The sequence below is a fragment of the Emys orbicularis genome, chromosome 19 (genome assembly GCF_028017835.1).
Source record: "Emys orbicularis isolate rEmyOrb1 chromosome 19, rEmyOrb1.hap1, whole genome shotgun sequence".
NCBI classification, from domain to species: domain Eukaryota; kingdom Metazoa; phylum Chordata; order Testudines; family Emydidae; genus Emys; species Emys orbicularis.
In genome coordinates this window covers 6,348,673-6,367,947 of record NC_088701.1, presented here as the reverse complement: position 1 = coordinate 6,367,947, position 19,275 = coordinate 6,348,673, and the positions used below count along the sequence as shown (strand labels likewise).

Sequence of the window (19,275 nt, the reverse complement as noted above, 5' to 3'; positions counted from 1 at the left end):
AGAGGAGCAGGGACTTTCCAAGGGCAGCTGCGTGGGGGGAGGGGGCACTGCATCACCTGCTGCTGCCCCCGCCTAGGCCGGGTGCATGGAGGGGGCTCTCAGCATCTGCTCGGCTGGGAACGCCGGGCCGGGGGAGTCGCTGCTCGGTGTACGGCTGGGAATGTGGGACCAGTGGGACCATATAACTCGCCGCCCCTGTGGAGTGGATTTGGTCAGCCGGCATCTAGCTCTGCCCACGTGTCCAGCGCCCGGCGTTCTGCTCGATGGGAAGGAAAGCGTGGGCAGGGAAAGTCTCCATTGTTATTGGTGGGAGCCCAGCTCTCAAAAATCTGGCCTGATCCTCTCCTTATTGCCCCTCTACATAAATCCAGAGTCACTCCAGTTCTGCCAGTGGATTCACACTGTTCTACTAACCAGTGTCTGGTTTGGATATCACACTCTTATTACTTATGTAACCCTTCTGCCCATCTGAGTTGGCAGCAACAAGGGCCGGGTTCAGTATCTAGGGGTTCCATTTCAATAACACAATGCAAAACCGGCTCAAGCCCCCACCCAGTGACCTGGGACAATTACATACCACCCCCAGGGTGCCTCTAAGAGGCAATACTTTCCCTCTCGCAAGCACGGAGTCTGAGTGTAGCAGAAAATGTTTAATAACATGAGGTAAACGACATCAGCATTAAATTGGGAGAACACCACAGACAGGATGCATAACACAAACCATGAGCAAAAGACCCACCCCCAAAGTCCCAAAAGTCCAAAACCCCAAAAGTCTCTTGAGTCCAGCAACCCAAGAATCACCCAAAAGTCTCTGTCCCTGGTCAGTACAGTCCCAGAGTTCAAAAGTTTATCTGCAGAGTCTTATCAACCTCCCCCCACCCCAGCCTGGGTGGAAATGGGGTGGGAGAAAGGGGCATCTTACGTGGTCCAAGGCCGACTGCCCCACCTCTCCATGGGGTTCTGCTGCAGCCTTCAGCAACTCCACTCCACCAGCTCCACTCCTCCAGCTATCCCATGAGCCACTCCAGCCATCCCACCAACTGCTCCCCTCCACTCACCATCCTGTGGGCTGCGCCAACCATCCTGCAAAGTGCTCCACTCTACCAGCTACTTAACAATAAATTTTTAGCCCCCCCCCCACTGGTTAACACAGCAATTTCAGCTTGTAGTAGGAGAGCCCCAGTGCTGGTGCACCAATGGCCCAAAGTGAATTCAACATAACAGCTTGTAACTAAACTCTGAATGAAATCAAAATTAGCTCTACTATTCAACAGTGAAGAAGAAAAGAAGCATAATTACTGTTTCATGGCTTCAAAACAGAACCCACAACATGAAATACAAATACCCATCCCCAGCATCTTTCAATTCACTGGGAGTTGTCCCTTGTCTAGCGAGTGCTACTAAGATGATGGTGAGTCCCTCTGTCATAAAACAGTTTCATTGTCCTTGATTCACATAATCAGGGTAACAACACTTTAGTCCTCCTGCCCCAATAACAGAGAAACTGGAGATCCCACAGCAGCCAAAGTGACCATTTTGGGCTGCCATGGGCTCATGCTAGGCGGGGCGGGTGTGCCTATGCAAACAAGATCAGCCCCTGAAGTTTTTTCCCACACTCGCCATAATTCAGCACCAGATGTCAGGGTAGAGCTCATCCTGACTCTGCTTACACTTCTACAGGGATGGGCTAGAAAGAACTGGTCCCGTCTCAGCACAGGGGCCAGCCCAGCCCTGCATGAATGATTGCATGAGAGCGGGGGTGCTGCTGGGGGCCTGCGGGCCCCTGGGGCCGTAGCTGCTCGGCCGGGGGTGGGAACGCCATGGGGCCCTTGCAGACGGCCCCCAGCTGGTCCCAGCCAGCAGCTCCTGGGTTGGAATCTGAGCAGCAGCCGGTCCGGGTTCCTGCCTGCACACCAGGGATTGGGGTTCATGGACCCCCAGAAAGCCTAGAGAGAGATTGACCAGCCATGGCCGCCGGCCACCAGCCCCCAGCGCTGGGGGGACTTCGCTGGCATTTCCGGCCTCTTCTGGGAAGCGGCGCCCACTGCCGGGACCGCGTGTGCGTCAGGGGAAGAGGGACACCCCGGGGGCAGCAGATTCCAGAAGAAACCGCAGCTGAGCCTGCCTGAGAAACGAAGCTCAAACTGTGCGGAGCTAAATCAACCCAGCTGTGCAGGCTGCCTCTGGGGAGCTGCAGGCCAAGAAATGGGGGCGGGGCCTTGGCCCCCATCCCAGCCCCGCAAGGCTCTGTCATCTTAACCACTTGTGGCCCCAGGAGGCACCGTTCTCCTGAGGCCAGAGCCTCTGGTTGTTGTTTCTTAGAGTCCAGCTCCGGCACAGAGCAGAGCAGCCCAGCGGGGTGGGCTAAGGGGGGAGCGCCGTTGGCATGCAGAGGAGAAGGCTGTTATCCTGCAGTGGGGCGGCTGCTGGGAGGGGCACTCAGTAAACAGATGGAGGGGGGGTCAGTCACCCCTGGGCTAGCCTTGTGCATTGTGACACGGGTCTATGAGGGAAATCCTGCCCTCGGTGACCCCTGCATGGCCTTGCCCCTCCCGCCCCCCATGGTGCTCTCTGTGCCCCTAATGGCCTCCCCCAGGTCTGCGCAGGTGCAGCCGACTGAGCTGGGGTTAACGATTCAGTCTGAGGATGCTGGATCCGGATGAGAGTTTGGCTCGTCCGCCGGTAGCCGGGCTGGCTCTGCCGGGTTGGGGTGTGTTCGTGCCAGCGTGAGAGCGTTGTGTGCCTGTCACCCCAGTCGGTGGATCTGCCTGACACACGTGTATGTGTGTGTGTGTCATTTTTCCATAGTCCATTCCCAGAGCAGCCCCCCCACCCCCGTCAGCCCAGCCCCTCCCCCCTTGGGATGTGCTCCTGCCCCAGAGTTTGGGCCCAGGCTGACACCAGCCCTGATCCCTCCCTCCCGCCAGCAGCCAGGCTCTGCAGTGGCTCTGATCCAGCGCCCCAGGGCGAGCGCACGTCTGTCCGGCGTGGAGGAGGGCAGAGACGGGGACTGTCTGCACTTTGTCTGGGGCTGCGGCTGCAGGAGTCAGGCCCTTTCCATTGCGTCAGGGGGAGAATCACCCGTTTGTCCTGGGATCATTTCTCAGCGCCAGCCTCTGTTCCTCCAGCGCCCCGGAGGTGGCGGGCGGCTCTGATTCCACTCCCCAGCCTGACCTCAGGGGCGGGGCATTCTCGGGGCTGGGATGGTACCAATGGGGCTGTGTAAGGGGGGGTCTCTGACAGTCCGTGCAGGTAGGGGGGAGGGCACATCCCTCAATTACACCATTTCACAGCAGGGTTACTCCAGATTTACACCCCCACATGGGATAGGAGAACTAAGAGCTTCTGTACAGGTGGCAGTAACTGGGCCTGGTTTACAATGGGGTGACTCCTGGTGGAAGTGAGAGGAGACTATGCCCCCCACCCTGCACCCCCCAGGCTGATGGTGCCAAGCGCCAGGGGTCTCTTGGGGTTGAAAGGTCTGGTCTGTGTGCTGCTCCCTCCCGTACCCCCCAGGCACTCCAGGAGTTAACGTGGCCTCTCCTGTACCCAGGCTGTGGGTCAGATTCCTCCCTGGGGTGACCCCGCGCAGGCCTGCAGCCGGATCTGGGCGTGTCTCCTGGCCTCTGGGTCTCTGCCCCTCACCCTGCTCCTCTCTTGTTCACCTCCCCACCCCCCTCTGCTCGGCGAGGGCCCAATCCTGCCCCCCAGCCCGCTCCCAAACTTTCCTTGCTCAGCTCCCCGCCCGCCCCACAAACAGCCAGGGGTGTCTCTGCTGGGGGGTGGTGCGATACCCCGGCTCCCGCCAGCTACCCGGGACTCCAGGTGCAGCAGTAGCAAGCCCTGGTTAAAGTGCTGGAGTATCATTATTGCAATCCTGGACTGACCCAGCAGGGGGCGCTGTGGGGAGCAGGGCGGGAGCTCTGGCTGTGGGATACTCAGGGGCGGGGGAGGACTGATTCCCTGCTAAGAGGGTTGCACTCGGGCTGGGGGGGGGGCTGCATGGGGGATTCTGGCCACGTCCCTGGGGGGGCAGAGGGGGCAGGGCCCCACGATCACTCCTCTCTGGGCAGAGTCACGGCAGCTCTTCACGGCGGGAGGTCATCTAGTCCAACCCCCTGCTCAAAGCAGGACCATTCCCCAGACAGATTTTTGCCCCAGCTCACTAAATGGCCCCCTCAAGAATTGATCTCACAACCCTTGGCTTAGCAGGCCAATGCTCAAACCACTGAGCTATCCGTCCCCCCCCCCCCGTGCCCACACATGAGTGTGTGGCACACGTGTGTGCCCATGCATGGGTGTGGGCACCCCAGTATGTACATCTGTACTTGTTCACAAACATGAGCACACATCTGCATGTTTGTGTGCATGCCGGAGTGTGTGTGCATGTGAACACTAGCGTGTGCGGTGAATGTACCTAGCGTGTGGGTAATTATCCTGCTAAGGCACTATGAGGACTCGGGGGACAATTGAGGGACCAGACCCAGCCCAGCATGGACACTGGGGCTGGGGCCTTGACGTGGGGCTGTGGCGCCCCCTAGTGGCTGAGGCTGTGCAGTGCCGCTCTGTGGACACAAAGGTTCAATGGGGGTGGGGGAAGGTGTTGGGGGGCTGGCCTGGCCTTGGGGATCAGGTCCCCTGTGCTCCAGTCTAGCCCATGATGGTGGAGACTAAAAATGGCTGGCAGGCATCGTATGAAATGAGTTTGGCCCTGCTTCCAAGCTGGGCATCAGGATTCCTGGGTTCCGTCCCAGCTCTGGGATGAGTGGAATGGGGTCTAGAGGTTAGAGTGGGGGCTGGGAGCCAGGACTCCTGGGTTCTATCCCCAGCTCGGAGGGGAGGGAAGTAGGGTCTAGTGGTTAGAGCAGGGGTAGGCGTCAGGACTCCTGGGTTCTATTCCTAGCTCTGCCTCTGCACCAATGGATTATCTCAGAAGAAAGGCCTCCAAGGGGCCAAAGCCCTTCGCCCCGGGTGGTGTGGGGTGTGTCCCAGCAAGGCTGGGGCTGCCTGGGAACAGGCCCTGCTGCTGCCCCTGTTCTAAAGAGCCCGAATAGCCAACACGTCCCCTCTCAGGGCAGGACTAAGACCTGGTCTACACTACGAGTTTAGGTCGAATTTAGCAGCATTAAATCAAATTAAGCCTGGACACGTCCACACGACGAAGCCCTTTTTTTTTACTTAAAGGGCCCTTTAAACCGGTTTCTTTACTCCACCTCCGACAAGGGGATTAGCGCTAAAATCGGCCTTTGCAGGTCGGATTTGGGGTAGTGTGGATGGAATTTGATGTTATTGGCCTCCAGGAGCTATCCCACAGTGCTTCATTGTGACCGCTCTGGACAACACTCTCAACTCAGATGCACTGACCAGGTAGACAGGAAAAGCCCCGCGAACTTTTGAATTTCATTTCCTGTTTGCCCAGTGTGGAAAGCACAGGTGACCACGCAGAGCTCATCAGCACAGGTAACCATGATGGAGTCCCAGGATCGCAAAAGAGCTCCAGCATGGACCGAACGGGAGGTACGGGATCTGCTCGCCACATGGGGAGACAAATCAGTGCTAGCTGAACTCTGTAGCAGTAAATGAAATGGCAAAATATTAGAAAAAGTCTCAAAGGCCATGAAGGACAGAGGCCATAACAGGGACGCACAGCAGTGCCGCGTGAAAATTAAGGAGCTAAAGATCCGGGGCAGAGCCGCAAACATGCCGCTTCTACGCGGAGCTGCATGCCATGCTAGGGGGTGCAGCCACCACTACCCCAACTGTGTGCTTTGACTCCATCAATGGAGAATCACGTAACAGGGAAGTGGGTTCGGAGTACGAGGAAGATGATGATGAAGACAAGGAAGATAGCTCACAGCAAGGAAGCGGAGAAACCGGTTTCCCCAACAGCCAGGATATGTTTATCACCCTGGACCTGGAACCAGTAACCCCCGAACTCACCCAAGGCGTGCTCCCAGACCCTGAGGGCACACAAGGGACCTCTGGTGAGTGTACCTTTGTAAATATTACACATGGTTTAAAAGTAAGCGTGTTTAATGATTAAATTGCCCTGGCAATCGCGGCCAGTACAGCTACTGGAAAAGTCTGTTAACGTGTATGGGGATGGAGCGGAAATCCTCCAGGGACATCTCCAGAAAGCTCTCCTTCATGTACTCCCAAAGCCTTTGCAAAAGGTTTCTGGGGAGGGCTGCCTTATCCCGTCCGCCATGGTAGGACACTTTACCACGCCAGGCCAGTAGCACGTAGTCTGGAATCATTGCATAACAAAGCATGGCAGCGTATGGTCCCGTTGTTTGCTGGCATGCAGACAACATCCATTCCTTATCTCTCTTTGTTATCCTCAGGAGAGTGATATCATTCACGGTCACCTGGTTGAAATGGGGTGATTTTATTAAGGGGACATTCAGAGGTGCCCGTTCCTGCTCGGCTGAACAGAAATGTTCCCCGCTGTTAGCCACACGGTGGGGGGGAGAGGTGAAGTGATCATCCCAGAGAATTGGGTGTGCTGGGGGGTAGTTGGGTTTGAGCTGCATGTTAACCCAGAAACCGCAGCCCCTCCTTTTACATTGCAAACCCATTTTAAATGGCCAACCCAACGAGTGCTTGGTATGGGAAATAAGGGCGCTGCTGTTTCAAACCATTCCCACATGTTATGAAGGTTAAAAAAGCCAAAAGACTGTGGCTTACCATGGCTGCCTGCAAGCCGAATTCTGTTGCCTGGCACTGCGTGAGTGATCTCTCACACCAAACCGGCAGGCCCTCAGTATAAGAGGAAAAATGCGACCTTGTAACGAAAGCACATGTGCTGTGTAATGTGAACAGCAAAATGTAACGTGAAAGAGTGTACCCATTGTTCTCTAAAATGTGTCTTTTTTAACCACCTCTCCCTTCTCCTCCACCAGCTGCAAATGTTTCTCCTTCGCAAAGGCTAGTGAAGATTAGAAGGAGAAAATGGCGGACTCGGGATGATATGTTCTCGGAGCTCCAGATGTCCTCCCACGCTGACAGAGCACAGCAGAATGCGTGGAGGCAGTCAATGTCAGAGTGCAAAAAAGCACAATATGAACGAGAGGAGAGGTGGCGTGCTGAATGGCGGGCTGAAGAGGATAGGTGGCGTCAGCTTGCTGACAGAAGGCAAGAGTCGATGCTCCGGCTGCTGGAGCATCAAACTAATATGCTCCAGCGTATGGTTGAGCTGCAGGAAAGGCAGCAGGAGCAGAGACTGCCGCTACAGCCCCTGTATAACCAACAGCCCTCCTCCCCAAGTTCCATAGCCTCCTGACCCAGACGCCCAAGAACGCGGTGGGGGGGCCTCCGGCCACCCAGCCACTCCACCCCAGATGATTGCCCAAGCATCAGAAGGCTGGCCTTCAATAAGTGTTAAAGTTTTAAAGTTTTAAACTGCAGTGTGTCCTTTTACTTCCCTCCTCCCCCACCCCTCCCGGGCTACCTTGGCAGTTATCCCCCTAGTTGTGTGATGAATTAATAAAGAATGCATGAATGTGAAGTAACAATGACTTTATTACCTCTGCAAGCGGTGCTCGAAGCAAGGAGGGGAGGGTGGTTAGTTTACAGGGAAGTAGAGTGAACCGGGGAGGGGGGGGGCGGGGAGGGTTAATCAAGGAGAAACAAACAGAACTTTCACACCGTAGCCTGGCCAGTCACAAAACTGGTTTTCAAAGCTTTTCTGATACGCACCACGCCCTGCTGTACTCTTCTAACTCCCCTGGTGTCTGGCTGCGCGTAATCAGCGACCAAGCAATTTGCCTCAACCTCCCACCCCGCCATAAATGTCTCCCCCTTACTCTCACAGATATTGTGGAGCGCACAGCAAGCAGCAATAACAATGGGGATATTGGTTTCGCTGAGGTCTATCCGAGTCAGTAAACTGCACCAGCGCGCTTTTAAACGTCCAAATGCACATTCTACCACCATTCAGCACTTGCTCAGCCGATAGCTGAACAGATCCTGACTACTGTCCAGGCTGCCTGTGTATGGCTTCATGAGCCATGGCATTAAGGGGCAGGCTGGGTCCCCAAGGATAACTATAGGCATTTCAACATCCCCAACGGTTATTTTCTGGTCCGGGAAGAAAGTCCCTTCCTCCAGCTTTTGAAACAGACCTGTAAAGTTCCTGAAGACGTGAGCATCATGTACCTTTCCCGGCCATCCCAAGTTGATGTTAGTGAAACGTCCCTTGTGATCCACTAGGGCTTGCAGCAGCATTGAAAAGTACCGCTTGCGGTTTATATACTCGGTGGCTTGGTGCTCCGGTGACAAGATAGGGATATGGGTTCCGTCTATCGCCCCACCACAGTTAGGGAATCCCATTGCAGCAAAGCCATCCACTATGACTTGCACGTTTCCCAGAGTCACTACCCTTGATAGCAGCAGGTCTTTGATTGCATTGGCTACTTGGATCACAGCAGCCCTCACAGTAGATTTGCCCACTCCAATTTGATTCCCGACTGACCGGTAGCTGTCTGGCGCTGCAAGCTTCCACAGGGCTATCGCCACTCACTTCTCAACTGTGAGGGCTGCTCTCATCCTGGTATTCTTGTGATTCAGGGCAGGGGAAAGCAAGTCACAAAGTTCCATGAAAGTGCCCTTACGCATGCGAAAGTTTCGCAGCCACTGGGAATCGTCCCACACCTGCAACACGATGCGGTCCCACCAGTCTGTGCTTGTTTCCCGGGCCCAGAATCAGCGTTCCATGCCATGAACCTGCCCCAGTAACACCATGATTTGCACATTGCTGGGGCCTGTACTTTGTGAGAGGTCTATGTCCATGTCAATTTCCTCATCACTCTCGTCGCCGCGCTACAATCGCCTCCTTGCCTGGTTTTGGTTTGGCATGTTCTGGCTCTGCATATACTCCAGGACAAAGTGCGTGGTGTTCATAGTGCTCTAATTGCCGCGGTGATCTGAGCGGGCTCCATGATCCCAGTGCTATGGCGTCTGGGCTGAAAAAAGGCGCGAAACTATTGTCTGACGGAGGGAGGGAGGGGCGAGTGACGACATGGCTTACAGGGAATTAAAATCAACAAAGGTGGCTGTGCATCAGGGAGAAACACAAACAACTGTCACATAGAATGGCCCCCCCAAAGATTGAACTCAAAACCCTGGGTTTAGCAGGCCGTTGATTTCACGGAGGGAGTGGGAAGCAAATGAATACAGAACAAATCTGGTCCATCTATCTTTTACATCTTAGGCTGTCAGCAGACAGTGCAGCAGACTGATAGCCATCGGCATCTTCTGGGTGCTTGGCAGAAGATGCTGTATTACGATTGCTAGCCATCATCATCAAGACGGTTCAACAGGACTACCAGCAGGACTGAGTCTCCAGGAGACAAAACATGTCTGCCCAGGTGCCTCTGACCAAACTCACTGAGGAATACGACAATGATGGATACCAGTCATAATACACATTTATTATGATAACAATTTGATTTATGACCAATAACTAATATTTTAATTCTTATACACACACATTATACCTAATACTTATACACACACACACACATTTACACACACACACACACACATACACACACACACACACATACACACACATCCATCAGATGTTCTGCAGCTGCTGCATAGTTACCAGTCCTGCTTGAGTCTGTGGCTTGAGTTTGCAGCTTGGGTTCGTAGCTTGTGGCGGCTAACTGGCCAGGAAAGCCGGGCACAAGGACGAGCTGGGTCTCTGCTGGGCATGCACGGATGCCCTTCCATGTTGGCAGCAGAATGTTACCCTCCTCCAAAGTTTTCCATCTCACCCATCCTTTTTGTAGGCTTTAGTTTGAATCCAGAGTCTATAGGTCTTGCTGTGTCACGCTGCCTCCAGGTTTGGTGATTGATCACCTGTCAATTGCAGACATGACTTTCAGCCTGGGACCGGGCTTTGATCTTCCTTCTATTGGACCTTTTCTTTTTAGGGTGGATTCTTCTTACTTTGTTAGGGCTCTTGTCTGCATCTTCAGCCGTTGGTGTTTGAACTCTATTTAATCAGGACAGGCTGGGGCTGGAGGTTGATTTCATCATCCATACATACCTTATTCACACAGCTAAACTAAACTAATAAGATTACAGCAGGGTTTGCAAAAATGAAGGTTGCAGCAAGCCCTTACAAAATGGAGTAAGCGTTTTAAAATGGGGTTTGAATTACAATATGGCAAACAGTGAACAGAAGTTACAATATAGACAAGTATAATGGATGGCAAACAGTGAACAGAAGTTACACTGTAGGCAAGTGTAATAAATGGTGAACAGAAATTACAATACTGAAACAGTGCAAGTCTCAGTGATTTAAGCAGGAATTGGATTGATAGTGAAACTTACAAAGGCAGCTGACTGAACAGCTATGGCTCTTAACAAGCATCTTAACTGTTAATTAGCCAGTTATTGGGGTAACCGGTTTTATGAATGAATATAGTTTCATTCATAAGACTTTACTTATGAAGTTACATTAATAAAGTGAACAATTAAAAACAATTTCATTCATCAGTTCTACAACGCTAGCCTCGGTACTGTGGACGCGGTCCGCCGACTTAATGCACTTAGAGCATTTTATGTGGGGACACACACAATCGACTGTATAAAACCGATTTCTATGCATCCGAAGAAGTGGGTTGTAGCTCACGAAAGCTTATGCTCTAATAAATTTGTTAGTCTCTAAGGTGCCACAAGTACTCCTGTTCTTTTTGCGGATACAGACTAACACGGCTGCTACTCTGAAACCTATAAAACCAGCTTCTATAAATTCGACCTAATTTCGTAGTGTAGACATACCCTTGGCTCGTGTTTTAACGGGGAGGGGAGGTCACCCTCAGGACCGACTGCCCTGGGACGCGGCAGCTTCTCCGTCACGTGGAGTCGAACAGACGGGCTGTCCTCTCTCAAGCTCTGCGCTAGCTCCATCCCCAGCTATGGGCTGGATGCAGGAATCCCTGGGTCATTCTCTGGCCCGTGCAGTGTGAGAGGCCGGATCAGCCTGCTCCCTTCCTGGCCTTAGAATCTCTGCATTAATGGCTCGGCCTTTGCTCCCAGGGGAACTGTGATGCCGTCACCTCCCCAGCTCCCTCGTCCTCCATGGAGTCTCCCTGGGGGAGATCGACCGGAGCTGAATTTCAAAGCCACGCCCCCTTTCTAGCTCCCTTCCTAAAAATGCACAATGGGGTTCCACAGCCTGCTGTGCTTCCCCTTTGCACATCACCTCGGGCACTTGGCCCCGGGTCCTTTATCATCTGGTTCTTTGCACCCGCGTGTGGTTAATGACTCAGAGCAACAGGCTATAAATAAACACCAGCAGGAGGGGGCGGATCTGGGCCAATACCTGAGTGAAAAGCAGATCAACAGCAGCCTGTGTTGTCTTTTCGCCCCATCCCCCCTTCGTGCTTTCCCTTTCCAAGTGGGTTTGTCCATTGCATGGACGTACTGGGTGACCTTGGGTAAGTAATTACCCCTCGCTGTGCCTCAGTTTCCCCATCCTCCCTTTGCCTATTGCCATGAGCCTTTTGGGTCACAGACTGCTCACTGTGTGTCTGTGCAGCACCGAGCATGATGTGGCCCTGATCTCAGTCGGCTCTGGGCAGCACCTGGCACAATGGGCAGGGCCGGATTTCCGATTACAGTAGGGAGGGTCAAAGTGAAGGAGCTGCAGATTTCTGATTAGGCGCAGCAGGCATGTGCCTAGGGACACTGGCATTCTATGGGGCACCTAAAAATTAAAATGTTGCCACTCTCGGGTCCCAGCAGGGGGCAGGGCCAGCTGAGGGGGAGACAGCCCCACACAGCCCTGCTGCTGGAGCGCTCCTCCCTCCGCCCGGCAAACAGCGTCACCTCCCAGGGGGGCCAGTGAGTGCGGGCCGGGGGGCAGGGCTTGGGAGAGTGGGTCTCTGGGGGAGTTCATGGGGCAGCTCTGGGCAGAGGGGTGGGGGGCGATGGGCAGTGGGTGGAGGGGGTGCTGGGCAGCACGGCACCTAAAAGTTAAAAGTGGTGGGGATCCCCCATCGCACATGGTGGTTAAGAGCTTCCGGGCAGCAGGGGCACCCTGCAGTTCTCGGACGCCTCCAGGCGGCGGGGCCCCCGGAGCTCCAAGCCAGGGAGGGACAACCACCAAGCTCCTGTGCCTAGGGGCACCCTAAGTGTAAATCTGGCCCTGACAATGGGGGCTTCTGGTCTTTGTTGCTAATACACACAATAAAAGGCCCATTTGCTCTGGCCAAAAGTCCAGTTCCCAACTGGAATCAGTTAAAAATATGAACAGGGATCCCAGCTGGGGCTGATTTCCCAGAGCACCAGGTTTCTGCATCTTTAATTCCACCATCGGCAGGGCACTGACTGGCCATTGGCCTGGGATTGGCAGGCAGCGCTGTAACAAGGGCGAGACGAGTGAGGCACTTGCCTTGGGCGCGCAAAGCTGAGGGACGCAGAAAAAGACAAATTAAGTTTTGTAATTCTTATTATCTTATGAAAAATTATAATCACATAATATGCACCTTGCGTCATGACAAATGTACAATGGAAATGGAAAAGAAATAGAATAGACCCTACAGTAATTATAAAGCATTGGTTCTCAAACTGGGGGTCATGACCCAGTTATGCGGGGGGGGGGGGTCGCGAGCCCCGACCCCAATGCGCGGCTGCAAGTTGCGAGCCCCGACCCCTGCACTGGGTTGTGAGCCCCGACTGTGACCCCCACAGTTCAGGATGCACTATGATGCACACCTTATATGTATTGGTTGATTTTGTACGCGGATCTTATGATTAAAATAAATAAACGTTCTATTATCATTATTATTCTTGTTATTTATGTATTTTTCTTTTTTTTACCAAGTAACTACTATGAAATTATATGGAGAGGGGAGGGCGCAATTTTATATTCTTGCCTCAGGCGCAAAAATAGCAGGGCTCTGTTGGCAGGACGGGGGCGGCTGGGGGTGTGTGCAGCTGAGTGTTGGTTATCATCTGCCCATGGTGCCTTACCCTGTCTCTGCCTTCCAGGGCTCTGCATCGCCCTGTGCCTGGGGGGCACCGTGGCCCAGAATAATGGCGTACAAGGTAAGGCTGACTCCTCCTGGCTAACCTTCCCCAGCGCTTCCGGCTGCCCGGGGTCTCCGGCCTCCGCCCCCTCCAGTCCCTTTCCCTTGTGGGAGGAGAGCAGAGTCAGGGGTCTGGCGAGCCGGGAGCAGCCCCTTGGCGTAGGCATCTTGGGGTGGGTTTATAGAGCACGGTGGGTGTGTGCAGGGGAGAGGAGAAGGCCCCTGTGTAGCCCTCCCCTTCCCTTCCCAACCCCGTGGCCAGCAGAGAATAGACACTGGGGCCCAGGACTCCACACTGGGGGCTGGAGTGAGGGGCAGATCCGGGCAGGAATTTCCCAAGGAACCATTTTTTGCCAGAAAATGCCGATTCGGTTCAGAGGAATGTTTGGTTTTACTTGGGGAAAAAATTGCACCGGGGGGGTTGGGGGGGAGATGAAATAATTTTCAAAACGAACAATTCCCGTTTTTCGGTTTGAAACAAGGTTTGGGTTTGAAATTGATGCTAATGAGACAGCAACAAAAAGGAGAAAAATTGGGTGAGATCAAAAACGTTTCACTTGCACCGACGCCCGGCTCCGGCGGCTCTGCCTGTCTGTGCCGGGGGCTCCCCGGGGAGCCAAGGCCCCTGTGCAGCCGAGGGCAGCTTGTTGCCAGGCGGTGGATGGCGTCGGAGCTGTTTGCCAGGCGCCCAGGGACGAAAATCAGTGAATGGGGCGTGTGAAAGGAGTCGATCCCACTGTGTGTGGGGGGGGGGGGGGAGGGGGGGGGGAGCCGCTCTGCACTGGCTGACCCTGCCCAGCTGTTCCCGCCCCTGCAGGTACCACTGAGGACTGTAAGAACCATCTGCTATGCCCAGCAAACGCCACGTGTGTGAACAACACCCACTGCGCCTGCCTGGATGGATACCAGTCACATGGGAATCGCTCCTTCTTCACCGACCCAACGGAGTTCTGTGACGGTAACGGGGCTCCCACGCTGTCCTGGGGGGGCGGGGACAGAGCAGGGCATTAAGTGCCGGAGCAGCCAACTCCACTGACTGCAGGGCCTGTTGGGGGAGCTCAGCCTGGCTGGGGAATGAGGGGGGGCGGCAGCATGGGTGAGGGCCGCCCTCCTGGGGATCGAACCGGGGCCACCAGAGTGAGCAGCAGGAGCGGCTGCAGCAGGAGCCAGGAGCGTTGGGCTCTGTGAATTGGGCACAGCGTGGGGGGGCCCATCACACTGACCCGTCTGAATCCCAGCCTGGGCCCTAGTCAGCCCCTGGGTGTCCTGGGGCAGAGGGGCCCCACGGGAGCAGAATTGGGCAAAAACGTTCTTGAATTTGCCCCGGTCTCCTATTGCTTGAGCTTCCGCTCAGGCAGGCAGCCATGCTCTCCTCTGGCCTCTAGGGGGCGCAGCTGCTAGTTCGAGGGACCCTCCCACTGCCACAAGCTCCCTGCGTGGGCAGCGCTGTGAGGGGGCATGTGCTGTGACTGGCATTGCCAGCCCAGCCCCAGGCTTCCCTGAGGCACCCTGAGTTCCAGCACTCTGGTGCGGGGACATGGGGTTGGCGTTCGTCGGCTCCGTGTGCTGTCCCGGCTCCATCGCAGTGCCCAGACAGCCCACAGAGTCGGATGAGCGGCGAAGGTGCTCAGCCAGGTTTATCGCCAATGCAGCCCGGTGCCAGCGCCCATAGATGCCACAGGGACACAGCCACACGTCTGCCTCTGACAATGGACCCCGACAGTTACAGACTGAGACAAACCATCCGGGATAAACAACCTACGTCCCAGCTTGTGTGTTTCACAACATGCTTGTTACCCCCCTTGTGCCTCTCTCCTGCTGCTTCAGACAAAACTTCCCTTATCCACCCCCTGGCTTTGTACTTTACTCCTGATGCTTCAGACAAAACATTCCCCACCCATCAAACCATCTTATCGTGCGCTAGGCAGGGGAATCTCACGCTGGGATGTGGTTACAACACTGTGTGTTGGCAATGCCGGCAATACCGGGGCCGAGTTCGTGCACCGGACGGTGAACTTGCAGACAAGCCTCTGCTTTGTGTCAGGGTGTGACTGGTGCCTGGGGGGGGCCCCACTGAGATTGCTCCATCCGGGCAAACTGCAGAGTGGGGCCGACAATCCCCCAAACTACTGGTTATTTCGAATACTTAGATTCACCAAGCCAGCAGCAAACCAGCTGCTCCGATACCGTGCTGCTTACCCAGAAGCCAGAAACACAGCTCCCGGCTCCTTTTCTAGTGTGGCTTTAAAGGCAGAATTGGGGTCATTTAGCCGGCAAGTTGCTTAACCCTTTCTGGCTCAGTGTCCCACAGGGCCGGACTTTGCTCAGAGCATCACTTCTGCTGACTTTGGTTCGGGCCTTGTACCAGGCCCCTGCTTCAGGCTCTCTCTGCTCCAGCTCCACGTCGCTCCCCCAGGGCAGCGCTGTGAGAGGGCATGTGCTGGGACTGGCATTGTGTATTGGCACCGACTCAGGGGCTGGAGCTACAGGTGCCAACTTTCCAGTATGCCCCAGGCTTCCCTGAGACACCCTGACTTCTAGTGGTGTGGTGTGGGGACACATGGGTTGACCAGCTCTGAGTCACTCCCCTGGGGCACGGAGTTTGCAAAAGGCACAGGCCGAGAGGTCTCTCTGGGCTCGCAGTCCAGTTGATTTGGAGACTCCTTTGTGCTGGTGAAGCTGGCGCATGCACCAATGCCAGTCCCCTGGCAGGGGATACCCACATGCGGGTGTCTCCACCGGGGGACGCTGGAAGCTGCCAGCTGCTAAATCGCTTTGTGCTGGTCCCTGTCTGTGCTCCCTGAGCCCCCCGAGTCAGCAAAGCACATGCTTAGCTCCAGCCCTGCACAGCTACGCACTTAACTCGGCTCCAGTGGGTCTCAAGTGCATGGCTGAGCTCGTGACGACAATCCCAGGCATTAAAAAAATAAAAAATCAGCTTAGCTTAGAAAATCACGAGCTTTAGAAAGTCCAATGAGCAAGGGGCAGAGTGTGGATTGAATTGAATTGAAAAGGGGCAAATTCAAAGCAGATACAAGGAAATACTCCTCCACCTGGGGCAGCAGTAGCCTCTGGAACTCACTGCTACTGCGGCCTGGAGGCTGTGAATGTGTCAGTTTTAAAGAGGGACTGGCTGTTTCTATGGGGAGCGACAATGCCTGGAGCTGTGCTAGTTAAGGGACAATAATCCTGGGAGGGAGGGAAAAGCTCCCACTTCAGAGCTTCAGCCGAACTCTATTAGAGACCAGGAGGAGACCTTCATGGGGGCAGATTATCCCCCGGCTGCTGCTGCGGGACTCTTACACCTTCCTCTGTAGCACCCGTCGCAGACCGGATACCGGGGTAGATGGGCCTTGGGGCTCACGCAGGCTGGCAATGCCTGTGTGTTCCTCTGTGATTGGAACCTGAGGGGGATTTCTGCCAAGTCCCAGTGTTCCCACCCCTTGGGCAACTCAGCTTCACACATGGACTCCTACATCTTCCCAAATCTTGGCCCCATTGGGGCTTGGCCCATAGAGGCCACAGTGGCTGTTCTGGGGTCAGAAAGTCCCCTTCCCTCTGTTATGTTCACGGCACACACACACGGTTAGAAACATCCTCTCGTTGGCAGGCTGCAGCTCAACACAGGGTTATTCTTAGAATCCAGAACCCTAGCACACGAGGACCCCAAACAGAGAGAGACAAAGCAGGCTGCTCCTGAAGGCAGACGGGCACAACTAACCCCACTTTGCTCTAGACTGGCCCTTTGGCAGACACACTGCTGAAAGCCCCAGATCACATGTTTGTCACATGTTTGTCACCCGAGCCCCCGAGCCCGCAAGCAGCTCCAGGAAAGCCCCTTGCAGCTGTAAAGTGAGAGCTTGTGATGCTAACGCAGGTTTCAATACACCATATTCTTGAGTGTCCGTTCTGCTGCCAGAGCAGCCTAGTGCCGCCTGTGATTGTTAAGCTCCCAGGGGCCCGGTCACCTGGGTCCCCTCACCCAGCTCAGTAGAGGAGGGTGTGATACAGGAACTGTATTGCCAGGACTGTACAGAACGTCCCCTCTTGTGGTGCAGATATTGATGAGTGGCAGGGCCACGCAAACTGCACCAACATGGCTGGAAATTCCTCCTGCAGCTGCATCGATGGCTTCGAGCTCAGCTCTGGGAAAGCCAACTTCACGGGAGTGGGGACACCTGCCAGGGTGAGCTCTCCCCTGGCCCCCACCGCACCCTGCTCAGTTCCCCCGCCCCCCTTACAAACACCCCTGGGCTCATTCCAGGCCTGGTGCTGCACCAGAGGCTGCTGCTGGCTGCCAGCTGCAGCAAAGGCACCCGATCCACTCACCGGGGCTGTGATGCGCTTTGACCCTCAACTGCTGCCCTAGCACGTGGGGGCCAGGATCTCCCCTGCCTCGGTGTTTGGAGTGGGAATAATCCCCTAGGTTTGCAGGGAGGCGCCGGGGAGACGGGTGGGGCCCTCGCTGTCCCCAGCACACAGAATCCAGGCTGCTAGTGCCCCCGAGCCTGGGAAGGGGCCTCGTGTACGGTCCACATACAGCACAGTGCGCTCTGCCCCCTATGGACCCTGGGGAGCAGGTAATAGCCCCAGCACAGGGCACCCCAGCCACACCCCCAATCTGCCCCCTCCCTCAGGGCTGGGAGCAGAGCCTTTTCCAGCCCCACACTGACAGGGAGCCCCCAGGATGGGAGGGTGTTTCCTAGGGGGGCCATTATGCCCCCTTAGGCAGCCAGGGCGGCCTGACTGGAGAAGGGGCTGTGGCGCTCCAGGCCCTTGTTTGCGACTGTAACCCTTCTGCCCATCTAAGTTGGCAGCAACAAGGGCCGGGTTCTGTATCTAGGGGTTCCGTTTCAATAGCGCAATGCAAAACCAGCTCGAGCCCCCACCCAGTGACCTGGGACAATTACATACCACCCCCTGGGTGCCTCTAAGAGGCAATACTTCCCCTCTCGCAAGCACGGAGTCTGAGTGTAGCAGAAAATGTTTAATAACATGAGGTAAACGACATCAGCATTAAATTGGAAAAACACCACAAACAGGATTCATAACACAAACCATGAGCAAAAAACCCACCCCAGCAAATTGGGCTGTGTCCTTTCCCTTTGGTTCTTGAATCCAGCAACCCAAAAATCACCCAGAGTCCCCAAAGTCCAACACCCCCAAAGTCTCTTGGGTCCAGCAACCACCCAAAGTCTCTGTCCCTGGTCAGTGCAGTCCCAGAGTAAAAGGGGGGCACGCAGGGTGTTAAAGGGCACCTTACGTGATCCGAGGCCGGCCGGCCGTCTCTCCGTGAGGTTCCGCCGCAGCCTTCACCACGAGCCAGTCCACTTCCTGCCGTCCCACGAACTGCTGCGCTCTACAAGCTGCTCCGCTCCACTCCGCTTCATTCCGCTCACTGACCTGTGAGCCGCTCCAGCCGTCCCCGCAAAAAGCTCCGCTCGCCGTTCCTCGGGCCGCTCCAACCGGCCCCGCAAGGCTCCGTGCCGCTCGCTGCTCCTCCAGTCGTCCCCACAAATTGTTCCACCAGCTGCTGAGCAATATAGCTTCAGGCTCCCCCACTCGTTAACACAGCACTCAGTGATCTCAGCTCTTAATAACTTCAGCTCTTAGCGATTTCAGCTCATAGTAGGGGAACCCCAGTGCTGGTGCACCATTAGCCCAAAGTGAATTCAGCTCAACAGTCTGTAATTAGACTCCTAATAAAATCAAAGTTAGCTCTGACATTCAACAGTGGAGAAAGAAAATAGTGCAATTGGTGTTTCAAGCCCTTAGAGAAGGACCCATACCACCTCAAGATGAAAACCTTGTCTTTGCATTTAAGACCTTGAAATGAAAAAATTCTCTAAGTTATACCTATCCCCATCCTCTGTCAATTCACTGGGTTTTGTAACCCATGCCCCTTGTCAAGCAAGTGCTACTTAGATAATGGTGAAGGACTCACTTAGTCCTTCTGTCATACAACAGTTCCACTGGCCTTGATTCACAGAATCAGGGTAACAAAACTTTATTCTTCCTGCCCCAATAACAGAGAAACTGGGGATCCCACACCAGCCAAAGTAACCACTTTCAGTTGCTGTTGTTTCATGCCAGGCGGGTGGGTGTGCCTATGCAAACAAGATCAGCCCCTGGAGTTCTTTTCCTCACTCGCCATAATTCACCACCAGATGTCAGCGTAGAGCTCATCCTGACTCTGCTTACAGGACGTTCAGCCGGTAGTTAGAGCTTGTAT

At 54.9% G+C, this 19,275-nt stretch overlaps 1 protein-coding gene across 1 annotated transcript in view; it reads left to right on the top strand.

Annotated features, from left to right (window-relative positions):
* LOC135891961 (adhesion G protein-coupled receptor E5-like) overlaps window positions 1–19,275 on the top strand; it is a 61,177-nt gene that overhangs the window by 9,408 nt on the left and 32,494 nt on the right. The window contains exons 4-6 of the mRNA XM_065419644.1: window positions 13,006–13,062; window positions 13,861–14,001; window positions 17,102–17,229. Of these exons, the coding sequence (XP_065275716.1) occupies window positions 13,006–13,062; window positions 13,861–14,001; window positions 17,102–17,229 (326 nt within the window). The remainder of the gene's footprint in view (window positions 1–13,005; window positions 13,063–13,860; window positions 14,002–17,101; window positions 17,230–19,275) is intronic.